Here is a 15,746-nt window from a genome sequence, read left to right on the forward strand (position 1 = left end):
TAAGTGTGATATGGAACTTATTTAGCTTTTAGGATCTGACCCAAGCAGAACAGCAGAAGTCCAAAAATCGAACCCTGAGGAACTCCTTCTGATCTATAACAGCAAATCCTTTGCTTTCAAATCCGGATCTGACTCCAGAGTGGAATAAACCTTAGAGAAAATATTTTTACAGTGCTAAGTTGAAATTTACAAAGCAAACATCCTTATAGCAAAATGTTTTTTCTTAAATACTTCTATAGCTTTTAAAGGTGCCGGTGAAGCATCATCAAAGTGAAAAGTTTCCTGTTTGGGAAAACTCGAAACAATACAAGTAAAGATGATTTGAAAACTAAAGAGCGTTTCCTTCTTGTTTGACTGTTGACTATTGATTTCCTATTAAAACATGTTTTAATGAAGTTTGTTTACTGAAAACCATACCTTAAATCTGTGCTAACATGTGATTTAAGAACACTTTCCCATCCCCAACTCGTTACAGATTGAGGTTTGGTCAAGGACCCTTCTGTGTCAAAAATTGACGTTTTGGGTGTTCCCAACATGTCGGTTTTTGATGTACTGGCTGTTCCCATTAAATCACGGGTCTTCAAACCAGAACTTGCCCTGACAGGATGCAGTGTGCACCGGAACCCTAACCCATGTACTGGTACCCTAACCTCTACCAGTTTGCGTCCGGTACCGCATCCCGAGGGTTGCAGACCCTTGATTTTATGAACAGCCAGCATGTCATTTTTTGAATAAACGTCAATGTTTGACGAGTTGGAGATGAGAATGTGTTGGATTTAAATGTTTTGTGCTGCTGCAACGACTCACTTTATTTAACTGTTTGATTTTACTGACATCTTGCACTCTTAGTAGGACAAAAACCAGCAATGTTATCATATCACTGAAGCTATAAAAGATGTATTTACAAATAGTAGTCTCCATCTTCTCTCAAAAATACAAGAAATAAATATGGAAAGATTTCAAAGGGGGTCTGAGGTAACAGAGGATGGATCTGTGTGTGTGCACAACAACTAAACTGAAGGAAGGCTTTTGTGTGCTGATGTGTAAGGAGAAACTGAGGAGGGGAAACATCTGGAAACATGTTGGAGTCTCAAACAAACACAGCAACGACCAAAGAAAGACGGACAAAAAGAACAGCAAGCGAGCTTTCTGTGGCGGATGAGCAGCTGCTCAAAAGGAGCCGCTTCCGTTTGCATTGGAGATGGCCAAAGCGCTCCACTCTGTTTGCATATAGAGATACTGTACCTGTGAATGCTTTTGAACTAGCTTTTGTTTCTGCTGCAGCACGAGGACGAGTGTTCGCTGGTGGTGGACAATTGGTCGTTTGTCAGAAATAAACAAGGGCGCGTTTCCACTGATGCTAACAAAAGTTAAACTTTGTTGTCCATCAACCAGAATTCCCCTTTGGTCCCAGAGGGCGTTCGTCACACTTCCTGGTCTTCAAATACTTCTAAGAAGAGTGGAGGAAAGAGTTCATTGGGACACTCCACCTTCATGTGGAGGAAGCGGCTGGCATGGCAAGCCCCGATCATGCGCAGGTCCGTCACCTTCATCAGCAGTTTGGGCCAGAAGTGGGGAATGTTGTGCTTACGGTAGTTAATGTAGTGCTCAAACGCCAGCAGGTACGCCTCCTGGCACTGCTCGATTTTCTGAATGCTGGTCAGCCCTGAACGGTCTGTGATGCACAGGAAGAGAGAAGACAGACTCCAGTCAGGATTTGAAATCCATCCGTCCATCTATCCTTCCGTGTGTCCATCCATCCATTTATCCATCTATCCAACTGTCCGTCCGTACGTCCATCCATTCAACCAACCATTTGTCGGTCTATCCATCCATTCAAACGTCCATCTGTCCGTCCGTCCCTCCATCCAACTGTCCGTCCAACCATTTGTCCACCCATCCTACTGTTCGTTCATCCATCCATCTGTCTGTCCTTCCATCCATCCATTCAACCGTCCGTCTGTTCGTCCAACCATCCATCTCTCTCTCCATCCATCCATCCATCTCTCCATCCATCCATGCATCCAACCAACCACCTGTCTGTTTATCCATCCATCCAACCGTCTATCTATTCAAACCCTTCCACCATCCATCTGTCTGTCCGTCCGTCCATCTATGCATCTGTACGTTCATCCATCCATCCATCCGTCCGTCCGTCCGCCCGTCCGTTTGTCCATCCATGCATTGAACCATCTGTCTGTCCGCCCATCCAACAGTCTGTCTGTCCGCCCATCTATGCATCTGTGCGTTCGTTCATCCATCCATCTATGCATCTGTCTGTTTGTTCATCCATCCATCTATGCATCTGTCTGTTTGTTCATCCATCCATCCATCCACATACTTTTCAGGTCATGGTGATAAAGTAATAATAATAATAATAATGGATTAGATTTATCTGCGCTTTTCAGGACACTCAAAGCGCTTACATTGTGTATCCATTATTCATTCACACATTCATACGCATTCACACACCAGTGGAGCCACACTGGAGGCAAGTAGGGTTAAGTGCCTTGCCCAAGGACACAACGACATTTTGGCTGGCGGGAGCCGGAATCGAACCGCCTATCCTTCGATCATTGGCCGACCCGCTCTACCGTGTTCTAATAAAAGTATTTATAAGTCAGTAGTTTTCATTTTTTTATTTTAAAAGATGTCTCAACTTTTCAAGAAATTCAGTTTGTAGTGAAACCTAAAAGTTGCGGCTTTGTCTTCACTGCATCACCATAACTTTCAACCAATCACAGAACAGCTAAGTTTTCCAGGAGGGTTTACACAGAAATAGACACAGAAATGATCAAATTCTAAACTTTCAGAGTAATATCTCTGAGCTTTCCTCACCCGAGCTCATGAGCAGCACAGCCTGCATCAGCGCCACCTCCGAGTCGTCCAGATTGAACTGTGCCAGACTCTTGCCCAAATCAAAGATGGCATCCGACACCACACCCAGGCCTCCGTTTTTTAGCTGTTCGCGCTTCACAGCCATCTCGCCGCTGAGGGTCAGTGTCTCGCTTTCCGGATCGTAGCGAACGGCGGCGCGCAGGGACATGATCTCCATGCAGCAGCCTTTCAGCAGGATGATCTGATCTTCACAAGGCAGCTGGCAAACAAACAGCACAGCTTCACTTTCATGTTCACCGGAAAGACGCCTCTGAGGATTTATGAAGAATGTTCTACAGGCCAGAAGGAACCTTCCAACTATAATTGTTAGCTAAAAATGCAAAATATGTGTGTTCATCTTACAATAAAATAAAAGAAGTATATTTGCAGCTAAAGTTAAGAGATTAAATTAATTTTGTTGCACTGTTTCTTCTTTTAAGACTGTATCTGTAGTCTTCCCTCAAAAAGCACAGAAACACCGGCCACATTTGGTGGATTTGAAGACAGACAGGCCAGGAGGTATCACTTACCCCTGAAAACATGGGCAGTTTCTTGGCAAAGTCAACAACTCGAGTAATGGCAGGGGTCATGATCTTGGTGAATTCGCTGAAGGCCTCGAGGTCAACCTTATCTCCATCTGCGGTGGGCGCCATTGGACCCTGACCAATGTCGTCCGGCTGAAACCAGGAGGTAACAAGAAACATTTCTTCACAAGTCACATGCAGGTCGAGGCTTGTTTGGGGGGTTTTCACAGCATCCTTTCAGCTCCTCTGGGGTTTTTGACATCATTCATTACTCTTTTATCAACACAGAAAAAAAAAGATAATTTATTTTGTTTTCATCTAAAGCCTTAGTACTAAACACATTTATGGGATGAAGGAGTCTTAGCTCAGTGTTGAGGTTTCTGTATATAACTCTACTGTTTACGGAATTAGCATACAGTAATTCCAGAGGTGTTGGTCAAGCAGGAGGAAACCCAGATGCAGAAAGAGTCACGAGCACATTAGTGGCTGAGACCAAGTAATAATAATAATAATGGATTGGATTAATCTGCGCTTTTCCAGACGCTCAAAGTGCTTACATTGTGTATCCATTATTCATTCACACCTCATTCATACTTGGTGACGGTAAGCTACTATTGTAGCCACAGCTGCCCTGGGGCAGGCTGACAGAGGCGTGGCTGCCAGTACGTGCCTACGGCCCCTCTGACCATCACCGGAACATTCATACGCATTCACACACCAGTGGAGCCACACAAGTGTTTTCATTTACAAAGCCACATACTAACAAGGACATACGGCTCAGCTAACAGGCCAGGAAACTAAACGAGCTGACACAGAGAGCTTCAGCAGAGAACCTTAACTATACAAAGGAAAGCAAAGGAAAAAACTGAAATAGTAACACAAAACAAGCAGAACAAGACAAGAGGATCCATTGAGATTATGTTGACCGCATAAACACTTCACTACTGTTGTATATTAGTGCAAAGCTGCTTTTCTCAGCTTAAGAAGATGCCGGCTCTAAACGTTTGAGCAAGAATGGTTATTCTGGGATTTTGACTTCTTGGAGCTAAAATCCACTCAGGTCAACTCAGTCCAGTTCTCTCGTACAGTCATTAAACACTGCCTTTTTTCCATAAACCGAATGATACATTTTTGTGGTGGTGACAAAGTGTCAACAAATAATTGAAAGTGTAGTGTAAGTTTACTATGAGGAAGATCACCTGACTTGCAGGTTTGCTGGGTTAAGCTTTCACTTTGAACCAATCACTGAATAGGCCACCTTTCTTCTTAGCTAATCACAATCATATCTTTGCCCTTTCTATGCCATTTTAGATTGTTCAGGTGTCCTCCTATGTCCTGTTCTCCACCCTGAGCCATGTTTCTATACGATCAATCCTCTATCCCCATCAGTGTCTAGGTCAGGGGTGGGCAAACTACGACCCGGGGGCTAAATGCGGCCCGCCAAATGGGAATAAACTATAATGATAATCCTTATTTGCTTTATTTTCCCAATAGTTGTGGTGTTTCCCCATAGATGGCGCACTACAAATACATTGACTTTTGTTAAGGTGCAGAAAGTTATTCTGCTTTTCTGTGGTGTTGCAAGAATCGTCATTTTTTCCACATTTATGTGTGTTTTCCGAGTGGGACAGTCCTTTTTCCGATCATTCCAACACCACATGAATGCATCACTTCTCTAAGTGTAGGGTTTTCCCTGAAAAACATTAAACCATTAGTGCAAATTGGCACTAAAATGAGAACTAAAGTCCATTTTGAGGAAAAAAAAACATGTTTCATATTCATTTCAACCAAAATTAAAACACGCTTTTATTTAGATTTAATGTTATTTCTTTCTCTCATGATGTGGATTACCAACATACTTCACGCATCTGATTCTGGTCCAGCCCTTCTGTCAGGTTTTAGTTTTAGAATCCTTTTTGGCCCACAAGTCAAACAGTTTACCCACTCCTGGTCTAGGATCTGGAGTTTATGAATCTGAAATATAATTCAGGCCGTCATCCACCCAGAGCCCAACCACTATCGGTCTGGACTTTTTTCATGCACATTTTTCTGGAACACCAAAAAATCTTTTTTCACACTCCTAAGATCTCTCCTTATTGACAATACTTATATCCTCTTTTGTCTCAGCTGCAGAGTTTAGGCCTGAGCTGCAAACCCAAAGCAACAACAGAAAAAAGGCGCTGTGCTTTGCTGGGTTTTTGGCTTTTGGCCTTTTAGCTGAGAAGCAGAAATTTGCCTTGATAGAATGGTTGCCTGGTAACAGCCATGTAACCTTTGTGCCAAGGCATTCTTTGGAGATGGACCAGATGCAGAGGTGGCAGTGGTGAGATGAAAACAAAAATATGTCAATGTTTTCTGAAACATTTTTGTTGTTGGCTGCAAAAAAAGAAGATGACTGTTGGTAACTTTAAATGCCTTCAGACTCACAAGTCTCTATTCAAAGTTACGTCCACTGAACTCAGCATGTGACTTCTGCAGATCATGTCAAAGAATGTGACATTCAAGGACAGTAATGCTTTCATTGCTGCTTACCAGGAACTTGCGCTTCTGTTTCCAGCAGGAGCCCTGGGCGTTGGTGTGCCGGTGCGCCTCGGTCACCATCCTGATGAGCTCCCACTCCGCTCCGTCCGGCTCCGGCCTCATCTGCAGCGTCCGCACCATCTCCTCCCTCTTCCGGCGCTCTCGGTTCTCCTCTATCAGGCGCCGCTTGGCCACACGTTTGGTCTCATCCAACACCACTGCCAGGCAAGGCGAAGGCACAGAGTTCCAGTGTTCATAGAAGGGTCGGAGTCTTTTGAAGCATCACAGAAGCTAACATATTTGACTCTCCAATGATGTGTTTCTTGTAAAAATTTTACCGTTTGACCTCCCTAATCTTGAAAGCCAGCAGTGATAATGACTCACAGTCCATGGCCATGCCCACACTGATGCACTTCTTGAATCTGCACAGCTGGCATTGGTTGCGAGTGATCTTGTCGATGATGCAGCAGCCTTCATATTTACAGGAGTACGACGGGTGGAGATTCTTCTGGATTGTCCGGCGGAAAAAGCCCTGAAGACACAGAACCAAATGTTGAAAAACAAACAAAAAAAAGAAACCATGTGCAAAATATCTGCAGAAAATCAGAGAATTCATGACAGAATCCAGGAAAACAATATTCTAAGCATGTAATTAAATCAATCAATGTTCTTGTACCATGATGAGGATTAAATACAGACTTTATGGGCAGTCACATGTCGAGTGTGCGTAAGGGCCTCTCTTGCCAAAAATAGTTAAGTAATGAGATCTTTTAAACCAGACATTTTATGCGAACTCTGTTGGTGGAAAATGTTTGGTAGAAAACCCTGACAGAGTGAAGAAATTGCTATTAAATAAAACTATATTATATAATTGTTAAACGCTAAAACAGCTGGTGTTCACCTTCAGCTTTTTTTCTCTTATATTTTAAAAACATTCCTAGGATTTTCCCATATTTTGCACTCAAGGCTTCTTTGTTGTGTTTACATGAATACGCCTCATTTCATCAAGTGTAAATTGAAACTCAAAAATCTATACAGCTGAAAGGAGCTTAAGGCCTTTTTAAACGTTAAATCTATATCCTTATATTAGACTACTGCTGGCCGATATGAAAGAAAAAATTATATCACGATATAAATTATTTTATATCACAATAACAATATATATCACGATAAATAACGTATGTACAATAAAGTATATTTTCAGTTAATAAAAAAAGCTTTCGCTAGTTTTACTTTGAAAACAGGAAGCGTCAATGACACTTTATTTTGAGGATTTGTTTACTTCCGGTGACAGTAGCCGCTCATTTTGTTTTAGTTCACATATTAAAATCCAACATTATTCTGTTTTTCAGTTCAATCAATATTTTATTACATGACAATTTACTACACTCTAGTATATTTATAAAGATTGTGAATCAGCGATTTGGATGTTGCAAATATACTCAAATTTTGGGAGCAGATCGCGAGAATCTGAGTGCTCAGACATTTATTACAGCTCTAGAAGAAGTGCCGTCCAAAACAAACATGGCTGAGAATCTGATCGTTCTCCTCATGAATGCTATGATGTTTTTCTTATTTGCATCGAGCCATTATTGTTGTTTTTCCTATCCATCTATATATCCTATATGTATATACTTTATTTGATTTACTGTAATTTCTACAATTGTTAACACGATACTTCCAGTAGATTCTGAATTGAAAAATTACAACATATTAAACAAAAATGGCACAAGAACATATTTAAAACCCTTTTTTTTCAATTATATTTTATTGTCTTTTCAAACAAAAAACATACAACACAAACCAGCACAGTACAGAACAGCTGATATTTAACTAGTTAAATGTATACACGGATCTATGTTAAAATAACACGTTGGGATGTTTTCTTGAAGTCACTAATTACTTTGGAATAGAAAATGTGACACTGTGGAAACACAATTTTAATCGGAGTGGATCTTTATATTCCTGTGTAACTATGTTGTCCACATTATTGCTGTAATGTGAAACAGATGCTTTGTTAAGCTAACAGGGAAAACCTCTCATCATCTGCTAACAGATAAGAGCTTTGCTTATTAAAATGTGGGTCTATATGCTATCTGCAATAGGATGATAAAGGAAAGCTGGATTCCAGACTGTTACTTTTACTGGGTCTTAATCAAAGTAGAACCAATAAGTAAACACTGACAGAGAAAAGGTTCTGAAATGAGGAAATAAGATAATTGTGGGAAAAGTCAAGTGAGGCAAACAAACAGATGAGGTAAAGCCAGACAATGGGCAGACAGAGCAGTACAGTCTATTGCTGACGGGCACGCAGGAAATGACATGAACTATGAAGGCATTCAAGGGTCAGTAATAACTGACTCATCTGATGGAAAAAGATCAAATTAAGAAGAAGAGAAACCAAGAGATTGTTTTGAATGGTGACACCATCAAACCAGATTTACACTAGATTACTGATACAGAGCGCTTTGTGGAGTCGAACACTTACAAGGACAGAATAGTTAACATAAACAATACATCTAGTCATCAATAGAAGACAAAACTTTCACCTCACTACTCTGCCCAAAAGGCAAGGAAACATTGGAGAGAAAGGTAGTTTGTTCTGTTAAGTGTGACATTAAAAGTAATGATGAATTCAAAACATTCTAGAAAAACTTTCTCCCCAACAGTTAACAAATAAAAGAGGATTTTCACAAAAAAAGTAGCACAAAAGAGTTTGTTATTTCTGTCAGAAGAGTTTGTAAAAAATATCTCAAGATACTGATAAAGATTAAGTTTGGAGAACTTAAACATTGAAGATGCTGCTAGGATGTAAAGATGGATTGAGAGGTTGAGGGGAGCCTTATATCATGGGTGCCCAAAGTGGGACCAAAGGTTATGTTTTGGCCCGCCAAGTCATGGCTGCAGAAGCAGTAGAGTGTTTAGTTAAAACCCCTAACCCATTTCCCATTGATTCTCTATGGTGTTCCAAAACTGTTACGGCTGTAATATACTTTTTGCCTCCAGGTGGCGCTCTTAATAATTTATTTGCCTGCAGCTATGAGTGAAACAACTCCCAAGTGAGTCAGCCCTGAGCTTTTTTGTGTCAGCAAGAACCTTCAAAATCACCTCCGATGCTTTTAGCGGCCTTTTTCAGCTAACCAAGATGGAGTGACAACGCAAACAGATGAAGTCTAAAGACCAGCTCCACGTCTCGTTTTCATTGGAAGAATTTTTTTAGCTTGCTCTTGTTTCTCAAATAAAGATGAGCTTGCTGTTAGAGGTTTCAAAGACAAAAGTTACTTTTTATTCTTACTATTGTGTGTTACCTTAATGAATACAGAATCAAAAATAAATAAATTAAACCATATTCTATATTTTTTACGTTTCTTTCATAACATGCAAAAAATATTATATTTGGTCTGCAGACCGGGATCCCATTCAGAGTTTGGCCCTTTGAGCTAAAAAGTTTGGATAGCCCTCCTGCCTTATACACTTCATGACGTGTTCCAACAAGCCTCAGTTTATTGATAAGTAAATAATCACAAACATTTTGTGAACCACCAGAAGGATGATGGGTAAAAGTTAAGCATGTGATTTCTCAGATGATTCTGTTTTTGGAGAAACAACAATAACTGTGTTTACATGGAAATACATTATCAGAATAAAATGTAAACACGCCATTCAGTAAACTCTGGCCTGATCAGACTCATTCGGGTCAGAATTTCTTTCTTTTTACGATGTGCACATCAGACTGCAGTCCATCCAGCTGCTCTGCGCAAGCAAGCTGCCGGACTCGGGAAAATCGTGTCTCCCGTGAGAACTGTGTCTCTGAGCGGCTTAGTGAACTGGCGGCTTTTGAATGTTGAAATTGCGCCCCTCACTCTGAACACTCCTCTAAAACCGTGGAAACAATCATGTGAATACGTTTTTCCAATCACGTCCAGACAAAATAAGGACAGATCTTATTGCCACATATTTACATGCGGCCAAGATGCACATTGATGCACTGATGCACTGATTTTAAGGCTGAATGTCTAGCCCCGGGCTCCCACGGCGAGCGTTACAGCTCAGGTGCGACGCAGAAGCGGTCTAGCTACGGCAGATGACTCCCATTGGCTACGGGATGGCTGCAGCTACAGGCTCTGCTGCCAACCTAGCAAAACTCCAAACTGACGCAGATTCACGCGATAATCCGCCATTTATTACTATTTAGATAATTTATAGCCCAAAATTTACAAAAAGTACTGCGACTCAGCTCCAGCATCTGGTCAACATTTAAACCTAACGAAACGGATTTGGAACGGCGGGGTGATTCTGAGGAGCTGGACACACCTGTCACTCCACAGCTGTTAAATGGGGCAGGCATGCGGATTTAAGGAGAATCCTAAAACCCTTAAGTGCAGATTTGACTCCTGCCTGTAGGACACGTGGCTGCAAGTAAACCAACATATGGGACAAGAACTCTTTACACCATAAAAGTCAGCCTACCTTGCACCCTTCACAGGTGATGCAGCGGTAGTGGTACCCGGTGGCCTTGTCTCCACACACCACACATGGCTCATCTTTCTCCAGGTAACTGGGGATGTACCCTGGAACAGAGATGCTAAGAGCTATAGGACAGGAGGAGGATGTTGAGGAGGAAGACAGGATTGTGTGAGGAAGAGGAGGAGATGAGGAGTGTGACAACAGGCAGGCAGTGAGCATGAGATGAAAAATGTCGGAGAGGAAGATGAGGGGGGAAAGTGGGGGGAGGAGGGAGGCTGAGTGTTACCACAGGCACCTGAATGACGCACCTGCACACAGAGCTCCAACAGACTGTGACAAAGAATGGAAATAAACAAAACACGCAGCTTTTATGCACAACAACCTCCTGACATCATCAAACTACGTCCACTAAACCCAGAAGTTCTGCTTTATTTCACCATGTCTGAGAGACTTCAAGTCCCACCCCCTTTAATAAATTAACACAAAAATCAAACATTAGCACAAAACCAAGGAAATAAAGCAGCATTTGAAGGAAGATGTGGGCGTCTGTGAACATGCTCTTCAAACGCAAATGTGGAAACAGAGATTTCGGCTTTTCTTTTGTACTTTAACATGTTATTTTCTATTGGAGCTCACAGTAATCCAGGTAGCTAACGTGTTAATATCCACCACACGGCTGAGAATGTCTGCAGCTAATGAGAGTTTTTATAAACCTGACGTGCTCTGACACTTTTTGAATGATCTCATCTCACAGACAGGTCTTTCAGTGTTAGCATGGGACCTCACCCTTTCAAGTGTTATCCCCCGGGGTGGGGAGTTCCTCAGGGGTTGGTTCTGGACCCATTGCTTTTTTCTATTTACATGCTCCCACTAAGAATGCGGCTTTGTAAGCATAAGATCTACTCTCACTTGCCAGGTTTGAACTGTCTGTGGGTTCTAACCTTGGACTGAAACTTTATGCCACCTTGAAACTGGCCCCCAAATCAATGCTGTGACCAGGTCCTGCCTTTTTCAGCTGCAACGTTTGGCCAGGAGTTAAGCGTTTTTTTTCCCCAAGTCAAATCTTGAAATTGTGATGAATACTTTTGTGTTGTCGAGGCAGAATTATTGCAGCTCCTTAAATGCTGGGTTGGTCAAAGCAATAGCCAGGGCTGCAGCTGGTGCAAAACCCAGCAGCCAGATTTATTTGTGGTGAATAGAAGTCTGACCACATAACCCCGACCCCGGTTTCATCGAAGTGGCTGCCCATGGAATACTTGATTTTTATGAAAGTTCTTGGTTTTGTTTATAAGTCATTGGCAGTTACTGCTCCTTCTTACATCTCTAGTCCGCTTTTAAAATATTCCCTCTTAAGTCCCTGTGCTCTGTGGACTAGCGTGTGTTACTGGTTCAGAGAAGCAAATGCAAGTTCTGTGGGGACCGTGCGTTTGCTGTGCTGACTCCCAAACATTAATATATATTACTGGATTGGAAATCACATGACATAAGACCTTACTCACATGCAGCATTACTATGAATTCAGTCTCCCGAGTGATGAATGGAGGAGGTACGAAAAAGTACGCAAAGAACCACAAAACGGGACGTAATTTTCAATAGAGAGAAATCAGGCTGGGAACCTTGAAGGTAAAGTGTGCTAAAGTGGGTGCTAGCAAATCACAAGTAGAATGCTAGCTTGGTTCTTCTATGTAAATTTTTATTAATGTTACAGGCTTTAAAACATGGGAGATGTTATTCGCACGTACCGGTACTTACGTACAACCACCACAAAAAACGATAAATTCATGAGGGGAACACGTAAAATGTGTGCAAAGATGCCCTTTGCTATGATGGAGAAGTAGCGCGTAGCTACTTTAAGAGGATAATGTTGCTGTTGGTCGCACTTTTTAAAGTCCTCCTACCACCATTTTTTTGTTTTTTTCTTTAAACGTTCCTAGTGGGGTTTTAATTAGGACTGTGAAATTTTTAGCAAAAAATCCACATCCTAAAAAGCCATGTTTCCTGTTGACCTGAAGCCTCCTTTTCCCAAATCTCCTCTGTGTGGGCGTGGCTTTCAGTGCTGAGCTGGTCCTTTGATGCCAGCAGGGCCTTATTCTCAAAGTATTATGAAATCGTCTATTTGAAGGTAGGTTTTGAATGGAATTGAGATTTATTTACCATGTATGTAATAAAAGTTTTAGTTTCTTTTGAAAATATGGTAAAGGGTTTTTTAAGCACTTTGAGGTGTTTTTAAGAGAGAAAAGACTTTGTTACGAAACTTCATCAGTCGTTCATGCCATTAAACATCCTTCTTTTCCCTCTTTTCTGGTCTTGGATGACAAGCATTTACAAGCTCAGTTCTATAGATTTTAGCACAGAGGCAAAATCAAAAATCACAGATATTTAAAAGCTGTTAATTTGACAGCAATGCCTTTCCTGTAGCAGTAGAAGGTGCCATTATTTCACTATTTACAGATTAACCTTTATAGATAATAAATATTTAAATATACAATAGGATCAATAATTTTCTAAGCTTTAATTCGAGACATTTTTTAAAAAAACGGTTCAGAAATGAGGGAGCTAGCCTGGTTATTGTGGTTGATGTCTGCCTGTCCTCCGTTGAAACAGCAGCGTTCTGCTGCCATGACTTAAGGCATAGCGATAGCAAATAGGCAAGGGCCAATCCATTAATATACATCAACACCTCTAAACTCTGGGATCACCACTATAGAGGTTACGATCTTGGAGACTTTTAAATCCAAACTGTTCCTCCATTTTGGCCCGGCTACTTTTTTATTTTTACATTAAATAAGTGGTGCGTCAGACTGCTAAAAAAATAATATATAATCATTGTGATTTGATGCCCCCTCCAGCAGATGGCCCCCTAGGCAGCTGCCTAGGTCACCAATGCCCAGGGCTGGCCCTTCCTCCTTTGCAGAACTGTAGTATCTTTCCTAGTTGTCTTTTCATTTTTTGTTGGTCTTAATACTTGTTTTTATTTTTTTAATGATTTTTATGCCTTTTATAATGTAGTCTGCTTTTTTGTGTACAGGACTTAAGGCCTCCTTGGCTGGTGGTGGAAGGCACTTAATAAATAAATAACTGAAATGAAATGATGTCTCAGAATCTATGGAGTGATTTTTGTGCCAAGATTTTTGTAGCCGTTTGGTTTGTATATTTCTATTATATTTTGATATAATGATTTTTTTTTTATTTTTGTTTTTTATTTCAGCATAAACAAGTCAGGTGAAAATAGAAACATCAGAATTGCTCAGTCCAGCAAGATAAATACAAAAACATTTTTTTTTTTTTTTACACTGATCACATTATATAATTCCCAACATCTCCAAACTCTGTCATCAACCTTTAAAACAAATGCACGAGCTTTCAATAGCTCCAATGATTGGATTGATACTCTTATTTAATTAGACAGGATGGAGTGTACAGAATTACATAACAGGTGATGACGTCAGGCCAACGTGATTTCGTTTTACACTCAACATCTGATGTCTGCAGCTCTCGCCGATGAGTGAACGCGTGTCCAGAAAAGCTCCTATAAATGAAGATGTTTATGATAACTAACATAAAAACAGTTTTCAGTGCAGTGAAGTGACCATGAGCAGAATCCTCAAGTCCTTTCTGTTTAGTTTGGAGGAGACAGAATGAGGCATGTTTGGCTGAGATGAGGGATTCTTACCAGACATGCTCTTCACAGAACACTGGCTGTTCTTCCTCTTTCTCTTCGGCACATCTGGCCACCTGTGAGCATCAACAGAGACGGGACACGGGGATGTGAAACGGCTACACACTTTAGTGCAAAGAAAACATCACAAAAAAAACATCCTGGAAATGGGAGTCGATGAATGAGAATATTCCTAAATGAAACTCCACTTAAAGAACTTGAAACTTTTCCATCCTCACTTTTATTTTCATGATAAAATTTCATCATTTTTAGTGCAAAATTGAATTTGCAACAGCATTTTAGCTATGCTTTTAAAAGAGAAACCACTTTTTACAATTTTTCAACTATATTTTTAAACTTTGCATTTGACATTTAACCCTTTAAGCTCCAGTGTTTATGTTCTTTGATTTACTGTAACTTTTAGACCATTAACACAATAATTCCAGCAGATTCTAAAGGAATCCTTCAGAATTTACTGGAAATATTGTGTCAACGGTTGAAAAGTAAGTGTGTTGAAAATTTTGTGTTTAAGCTTCACCTGTAGGGCTTCCACTAATCATTATTTTAATAGACGACTAATCACCGATTATTTTCTCCAATTATTCGACTAATCAGGCAATACATAAAGCAGATGTCAAACACACATCTTACCATCATTAGCTTTACACTAACTGGAAACTATATAGCGTTATTTGCGATAATGCCAATGTGAAGGCTGTAAGCTAAATTTGGCCACTGAAGATGCAGAAATTGATAGGGAAAACGCTGAGGTTGATAAGCTGAAATCGTTGAAGCTGATAGCCAGTAAAAACATTTGTTAAATGTCAAATTAGCCTAAAAAACAGAAAATAACCCAAGTTAGCCAAAACTGCTAGCATTCAGGTGAAATATTAGCTAAACTCCAACAAAAAAACAAAAAAGCCCTAGTTAGCCAAAATAGCTAGCATGTAGCTGGAATATTAGCTAAACTCCAAAATAGCCTGAAAAACCTGAGTCCAAAAAACTAACAGAATCCCATTATAACTTTAACTCTACTACACTCTGACTCCATATAATACAGAGTAATGACTAATCGACTATTAAATTGGTCGTTGACTATTTAAAGAGTAGATTAGTCCTCGATTAGTCGACTAGGCAGCCCTAGTCACCGGCGACGCCTCAGGTGTTAAAGGGTTAAACAGAAACGATACACAAAAGGTGTGGATTTCATTGTTTAGGCAGCTTCATATTGCATCATAGATGTAATTAGTCAGATGAGATTTTGGTGCAAACAGGAAGACTTCTGATTAACATCAGATCAGTAGCTGCTTCCCCTGAAAAGCAGGTTGGAAAGTGTTGCAGTGGTCACCCCCCTCTTTTCAAGGCATGTCAAGCTGTTCTCCAGCAGAGCAGCAAACACCACGGCTGTCATGATTTTTGGACTAAAAGACGTTGAATGAATGGACTGGGGGAGGGAACATCCATTTTTTCTCAGAAAAAGAACGTAAAAGCTTTGCATGAATGCAGCCTGCTGTTCAAATTGGCTTCATTTATGCCCCCCCTCTGAGGCTTACATTGTACTGCGGAGCTGCTTTAAGACTTCTTTTAGAAACACATTTCTAAGTGCTTCCAGTTTTCAACATGAAACAAGCGCAGCACCAAGACTCCATCGAACATTTTGGTGCTAAAGCAGAAAGATCTAATCCAAAAATTTGTTCAGA

General features: G+C 40.7%; 1 protein-coding gene across 12 annotated transcripts in view; it reads right to left on the reverse strand.

Annotated features, from left to right (window-relative positions):
- Window positions 1-872: 872 nt before the first annotated feature.
- Window positions 873-15,746, reverse strand: part of LOC112146690 (thyroid hormone receptor alpha) — a 63,936-nt gene continuing 49,062 nt past the window's right edge. For 6 of the 12 annotated variants that reach the window (XM_024272645.2, XM_024272642.2, XM_024272644.2 and 3 more), the window contains 7 exons: window positions 14,062-14,123; window positions 10,392-10,513; window positions 6,306-6,453; window positions 5,934-6,139; window positions 3,408-3,554; window positions 2,839-3,097; window positions 873-1,675 (listed from right to left, as the gene is read on the reverse strand). In XM_024272645.2, coding sequence (XP_024128413.1) covers window positions 1,425-1,675; window positions 2,839-3,097; window positions 3,408-3,554; window positions 5,934-6,139; window positions 6,306-6,453; window positions 10,392-10,513; window positions 14,062-14,123 — 1,195 coding nt within the window. In that variant the 3' untranslated portion in view covers window positions 873-1,424. Of the gene's footprint in view, window positions 1,676-2,838; window positions 3,098-3,407; window positions 3,555-5,933; window positions 6,140-6,259; window positions 6,454-10,391; window positions 10,514-14,061; window positions 14,124-15,746 lie in introns of all 12 variants that reach the window. The other 6 variants (XM_024272648.2, XM_024272650.2, XM_024272651.2 and 3 more) reach the window with 3 other exon arrangements.

The sequence above is a fragment of the Oryzias melastigma genome, linkage group LG8, assembly GCF_002922805.2.
Source record: "Oryzias melastigma strain HK-1 linkage group LG8, ASM292280v2, whole genome shotgun sequence".
Lineage (NCBI taxonomy): Eukaryota > Metazoa > Chordata > Actinopteri > Beloniformes > Adrianichthyidae > Oryzias > Oryzias melastigma.